Source organism: Mercurialis annua, linkage group LG2 (genome assembly GCF_937616625.2).
Source record: "Mercurialis annua linkage group LG2, ddMerAnnu1.2, whole genome shotgun sequence".
Classification (NCBI taxonomy): domain Eukaryota; kingdom Viridiplantae; phylum Streptophyta; class Magnoliopsida; order Malpighiales; family Euphorbiaceae; genus Mercurialis; species Mercurialis annua.
This window is the reverse complement of record NC_065571.1, coordinates 34,450,759-34,457,093: the sequence shown is the minus strand read 5'-3', so window position 1 is coordinate 34,457,093 and position 6,335 is coordinate 34,450,759. Positions and strand designations below refer to the sequence as shown.

General features: G+C 46.2%; 1 protein-coding gene across 1 annotated transcript; it reads right to left on the bottom strand.

Moving 5' to 3' along the window:
* Positions 1 to 3,382: 3,382 nt before the first annotated feature.
* LOC126668447 (uncharacterized) lies at positions 3,383 to 6,033 on the bottom strand. The gene is made up of 2 exons (XM_050361640.1): positions 5,858 to 6,033; positions 3,383 to 5,744 (listed from the first exon to the last, which is right to left on the bottom strand). The coding sequence occupies exons 1-2, from the start codon at positions 6,031 to 6,033 to the stop codon at positions 3,383 to 3,385; spliced, it is 2,538 nt and encodes an 845-aa protein (XP_050217597.1).
* Between the last annotated feature and the right edge of the window lie 302 nt (positions 6,034 to 6,335).

Sequence of the window (6,335 nt, the reverse complement as noted above, 5' to 3'; positions counted from 1 at the left end):
TGTGACGCGACATACTAATCTAGCATCACTCTTCACGCACACTTTCTGTAATATAATCTAACCATGCTTAGGTAATCGGAACGATACGTTGAAAAAATTTGTGATGCGACATACTACTAATCTAGTGTCACTTTTAACGCACACTTTGCGTTATATAATCTAACCATGCTTAGGTAATCGGAAAAACGCGTTACAAAGACTTGTGAAGCGACATACTTATCTAGCATCACTTTTTTACGCACACTTTGCATAATATAACCTAACCATGCTTAGGTAATCGGAACGACGCGTTAAAGAGACTTCTGACGCGACATACTTATCTAGCGTCACTTTTCATGCGCACTTTGCGTAATATAACATGTCCATGCTTAGATAATTAGAACGGCGCGTATAAGAGACTTGTGACTCGACATACTAATCTTGCATCACTTTTCACGCTTACTATGTGCAATATAATCTAACCATGCTTAGGTAATCAGAACGACGCGTTATAGAGACTTGTAACGCGACAGACTACTAATCTAGCGTCACTATTAACGCACACTTTGCGTTATATAACCTAACCATGCTTAGGTAATCAAAACGATGCGTTAAAGAGACTTGTGAGGCGACATACTTATCTAGCGTCAATTTTCACGCACACTTTGCATAATATAACCTAACCATGCTTAGGTAATCGGAACGACGCGTTAAAGACACTTGTGACGCGACAAACTTATCGAGCATCACTTTTCACGCGCACTTTGCGTAATATAACATAACCATGCTTAGGTAATTGGAACGACCCGTTTAAGAGACTTGTGACGCGACATACTAATATTGCATCACTTTTCACGCTCACTTTGCGTAATATAATCAAACCATGCTTATGTAATCGGAACGACGCGCTAAAGAGACGTGTTACGCGACAGACTATTAATCTACCGTCACTATTAATGCACACTTTTGTGTTATATAACCTAGCCATGCTTAGGTAATCAGAACGGCGCGTTAAAGAGACTTGTGAGGTGACATACTTATCTAGCGTCACTTTTCATGCACACTTTGCATAATATAACCTAACCATGCATAGGTAATTGAAACTACGGGGGCTCCTAGGTCTCAGATACCGGATATTCCGGAGGTTTCTTCGGACTCCAGCACTACGGCCTCTGGTCCGCAAAGCATAACCCGGGCGAGCTTCGCCGAGTTGGTTGGCCAGCACAATCCCAGTGTTCGGGTTTCTATTCACGAGCTGCCCATTGCTGGGGACATCGCTCGGGTGACGACTTTGCCCGAGGACGAATCTTATTATAAAACCTACAAGCTAGAGAACTTGCTTGCGACGGTCTCCACCCTTTGTCTCCAGGTATCTTTGTATTTGCTTTTTGTTTTTACTTGCGTTCTTGTTTTTATACTTAGCGAACTTTGTTCTTTGTTTTCAGGCGGCCCAGATGTCTTACCGGGCTGACCAAAATGCCCATAAAAACGAGGATGACCTCTTGCTGGCCAAGAAACTCCTACTTTCCGAGGCGGCCAAGAAAAAGGCTTCCGATGGGGCAGCTTTTGTGGCCAAGCTAGAGGGCCAGCTGAAGGGGTCTCAGGATCGTCGTGCTGAGGACATGGGGGTCTTGGAGAAGCTGCGAGGAGAGGTTGGCCACCTCGAGACCGAGAAATCGGCTGAAAAAGAGGACTTCTCGAAGCAGCTGGCCGAGCTGACTCGTCGGAATGATTTGGCAGCTAAAGGGCTTCGAGAAACTGTAGCTGATCAGAAGAAGAAGTTGGAAGAAATCACTAAGCGAGCTGAGGAAGCAGAGGCCAAGGTCGCCGAGGGGGCCGCTCGGGAGGAGGACCTGTACGAGGCCTTCCGGCGGATGTTGTATGTTGGCGAGGTTCAAGCAGGCGAGTACGTGCGGGGTCGGTTCGGGGCCAATATCGACGTATATGATTTTAAGCTGGATGTCATGGAACTACATCGCCGAGCTAAAGAGCTGCCCGAGGATTATGATGTCCCGGCTGATATTGAAGATTATCTGGCCGATGACCAGGATCAGGGTCCGAATTAAACTTGTATAAACATTTTTCTGGCCTTGTAATTTTGTACGCTTTGTTTTTAATTTTTGTGATTTTTCGAATCTCGAGCTCCGGGCTCTTTATAAGTTTCTCTTGATTTCTGTTGAATTTGTTATTTGTTTCTGAATTCCTTTTGCCCTGCTTATCTTTTTGTCTTGAAAACTTTGGCTAAGTGTGATAGCCTGTTTCCATAGATAACTTGACCTGGTTCCGAACTAGTTTTGTTGGCATGATTTTCTAGGTTTTTCTACCAAGATCTCTTGACTTAGTTTTGAACTGGAGTTACTGGTACTGATTTCTAGTTTTTCCGAGGTGGGTTGAAACAAGTTGTACTATGTTTCTAGCCCTTAGTTTCCTATAGTTCCGGGTGTATTGCCCGGACGTGATACGTAGCCCGTGATTGGCTTAAAGTCCGTTGGTGGCACATATCCCGTGGATGGCGCATAGCCCGTAGATGGCGCATAGCCCGTAGATGGCGCATAGCCCGTAGATGGCTCATAGCCCGTAGATGGCACATAGCCCGTAGATGGCACATAGCCCGTAGATAAATTACCGAGTAGATTTCTCGGGTTTTGGAAAGAAAAACATGAATTCTTTTAAATCTTTTTTATTCATTGAGGGGAAAAACTTATGTTTGAGTTTTACAAAAGCCTAACCCAAACATAAGTGAAAAAACCCCTAGGTACCTCGAAAGAAAAACAAGTAATTACTGATAGTATTTCCGAAGAACCTGAGAGTTCCAAGTTCTCGGGAGCACTCTGCCTGACATGTGTGCTATTTTGTAAGCTCCTACTCTTTCGACCTCAGTGACCCGATATGGGCCTTCCCAGTTGGGCTCGAGTTTTTCAACTCCCGCATTCCCCTTGGCGATGTCCGCCCGTCTCAAGACCAGGTCTCCGACTTGGAAACTCATGGGTTTAACCCTCTTATTGTGATACTTATCCAGCTTGTATGCTTCGATTCTTAGTGCTGCCTATTCTCGCCGTTCTTATAACAGGTCTAAGCATAACTTCTGCTCTTCTTCATTCTTGGCCTCATCAAAAAACTGGACTCTCAAGGTCGGCATCCCAATCTCCACCGGTATCATTGCCTCACACCCGTATGTTAGAGAAAACGAGGTGTCTCCTGTCCCTGCCCTTGGGGTAGTTCAGTAAGCCCAGATAACCTTAGGTAGCTCTTCCAGCCACTCTTTGTCATACTGCCCCAGCCTGGCTTTGAGCCCTTTCATTATTGTTCGATCGGTCACCTCAGTCATCCCGTTGCTCTGCGGATCCACTGAAGTGAAGCGTAAGTCGATGTGCAAATCGCTGCAAAACTCTTTAAAAGCTCGTCAATTGAACTGTTTCCCATTATCGGTTATCAGAGCTCTGGGTATCCCGAATCTGCACACAATTTGCCTCCCGAAGAAATCCCGAATCCGAGCTTCTGTGATAGTGCTTACGGCTTCTACCTCGATCCACTTCGTAAAGTGATCTACTGCTACTATCAAGAACTTTTTCTGCCCTGTGGTCGCTGTGAATGGTCCCAGGATATCGATCCCCCATGTTGCAAACGGCCAAGGGCTAGTGATAGGACACTGCTCGGTAGTTGGAGCATGTCGGATGTTCTGATGCCTCTGGCAGTTCTCGCACTTCTTTACAATCTCCTCAGCTTGCCTGACCATTCGAGGCCAGTAATATCCCTGCAGAACTGCTTTCTTTGCCAGCATGCGAGGAGCTATATGCGCCCCGCAGATACCTTCATGTATTTCTCTCAGAACATACTCACCCTCCTCTGTTGTCAGGCACCTCGACCAGGGGTGGGTGAATGACTTCCTGTACAAGACTCCGTCGAGAAAAGCATAGTAAGGAGCTTGTCGCAGGATTTTGTACGCTTTGTCTCTGTCCTCCGGCAGAGTTCCATCCATCAGGTAATGGGCTATGCCTTGCATCCAATTCTCCAAAGGCTGGGTTAGAAAGATGGTTTCATGGTTATCAATGCTGGAATGCTTTTGAACCGAGAAATGGACCCTGGGTATCTTCTCATCCAATGTTGCAGCTTTGGCCAGTACGTCGGCCTGTTGGTTTTCTAAGCGGGGAACTTGATCTATCACCCACTTTCCCCCTAGATCCTGAATCTTGTTCAAGAAGAACTTGACTCTGTCGACATATCTTCGCATCTCAGGATCCCGGGCTTCAAAGGTGCCCAAAATTTGGCAAACGACCAACTGAGAATCACTCCTTATTGTTATGTACTCAGCTTTAACCACGTTTACCATTCTTAGTCCGATCAACAGAGCCTCATATTCCGCGGCGTTGTTGGATGCCAGGAAATCGAATTTTACCGAGCTCCGAAACGTAACTCCCTGAGGCCCTTTCAGGACCACGCCTGCTCCGGATCCTTCCAGGTTTGATGCCCCATCGACTTCTAGGACCCATTTCAAAAGTTGCTCGTCTGCTTCTTCAGGTTGATCACTGGCCGTGGTCTCGGCTATAAAATTAGCGAATACTTGTGCCTTTAGGGCAGGCCGTGGTTCGTACCGGATGTCATATCCTTCCAACTGAACCGACCAGCTAACCAGTCGTCCCGACATTTCTCGCCTCTGTAAAGCTTTCCTCGGAGGTTGGTTCGTCCGTACTACTATGATGTGAGCTTCAAAATATCTCCTCAGCTTTTCTGCTGCCACCTTCAATGCCAAAGCGAATTTCTCGATCTTCGGATATCTTATCTCTGGGCCTTTCAGGACTCTACTGAGGTAGTAAACCGGGGTTTGTAGACCCTTATCCTCCTTGACCAGGACTGCCGCTGCTGTCTCATCATTCACCGAGAGGTATAAATACAAGATTTCTCCTGGCTCGGGTCTACCTAGCACCGGGGGAGTGCTAAGGTAGACTTTCAATTCCTCAAAAGTTGTATTGCATTCGTCTGTCCACTTGAAATTCTTTGTATTTTTCATGATTTTGAAAAATGGCAGGCATCGTTTGGCCGAGCAACTCATGAACCTTCCCAGTGCCGCAACTCTTCCATCCAGCTTTTGTACTTCTTTTACCGACGTGGGGGCTTTCATGTTCATTATTGCCTCAATTTTCTCTGGGTTCGCCTCAATTCCTTTCTCTGAGATGAGGTGCCCGAGAAACTTCCCAGACCGTACCGCGAAAACACACTTATCCGGGTTTAGCTTTAGATTGAACTTCTTCAACTTCTCAAACGTTTCTGCCAGGTCCCCTGCGTGATCCTCGATTCCTCTGGATTTCACCACTATGTCATCTACATAGACCTCGACATTCTTGCCCAGTTGATCCTTGAACACATGATTCATGAGTCTTTGGTAGGTTGCCCCGGCATTTTTCAAACCGAAAGGCATCTTCTTGTAGCAATATGTTCCCAGGTCTGTTGTAAATGTTGTCTTCTCCTCATTATCCTTGTTCATCGGGATTTGGTGATATCCCTGGGAAGCGTCCAAGAAAGCGTAGACTGCAAAACCACACGTTGCATCTACTAACTGGTCGATATTTGGCAAAGGAAAACTGTCTTTCGGGCAGGCGTTGTTTAGATCGGTGAAATCTATACAAAGCCTCCATCTGCCATTAGACTTCTTGATTAACACCACATTGGCCAACCACTCTGGGTAATCTACTTTCCTGATGAAACCAGCTTTCAGGAGCTTATCCACTTCATCCCGGATAGCTATTTGTTTCTCTAGAGAGAAACTCCTTTTCTTTTGTTTGACAGGCTTGCACTTAGCATCCACATTCAACTTGTGCGAGATTATCCTTGGGTCTACCCCCCCCCCCCCCCCCCGATATCCTCCGGGTTGTTGGTATACTCTTCCACGTATTGTTTTATCCGAGCTATGATAGCTTCTCGGTGCTCATTCGGCCAATCTGTTCCCAGCTTCACACACATCTCAGAGCCTTCTGTTAATTCAATTGTTTCTAAATTTTCCCGAGGTTTCTGAGCCTTTTTCTCTCTGAGCAGCAGCTCTGGTGTGTCGATGTTCATCGTTTCCACCGTGCTGCCCATTGTTGCCATGTAACATTGCCGAGATAGGGTTTGGTTTCCCCTGATAGTTATGACCTCGTTTTCTACTGGGATTTTCATCATTAAATAACGATGACTAGTGACTGCACCTGTGTTATACAACATAGGTCTACCAAGAATACCATTGTACGCTAAAGGCATATCAACTATCATGAAAAGTGATCGTACCTTCCGTGTTGGTTCCGCCAGGATACCCTCTGTTCCGTCCTCCTGAGGTATTTCGACTCCGAGCTCCAAGTCCAGCTCGACCATGCCTTCTGGGC

What these genes read in the sequence shown, in the direction of transcription:
- LOC126668447 (XM_050361640.1), bottom strand. Translation starts at nt 6,033, where the DNA reads ATGAACATCGACACACCAGAGCTGCTGCTCAGAGAGAAAAAGGCTCAG. An exon ending in ATAAAACAATACGTGGAAGA is followed by an intron (nt 5,745 to 5,857) that starts GTATACCAACAA and finishes ACAAAAGAAAAG; the next exon opens with GAGTTTCTCTCTAGAGAAAC.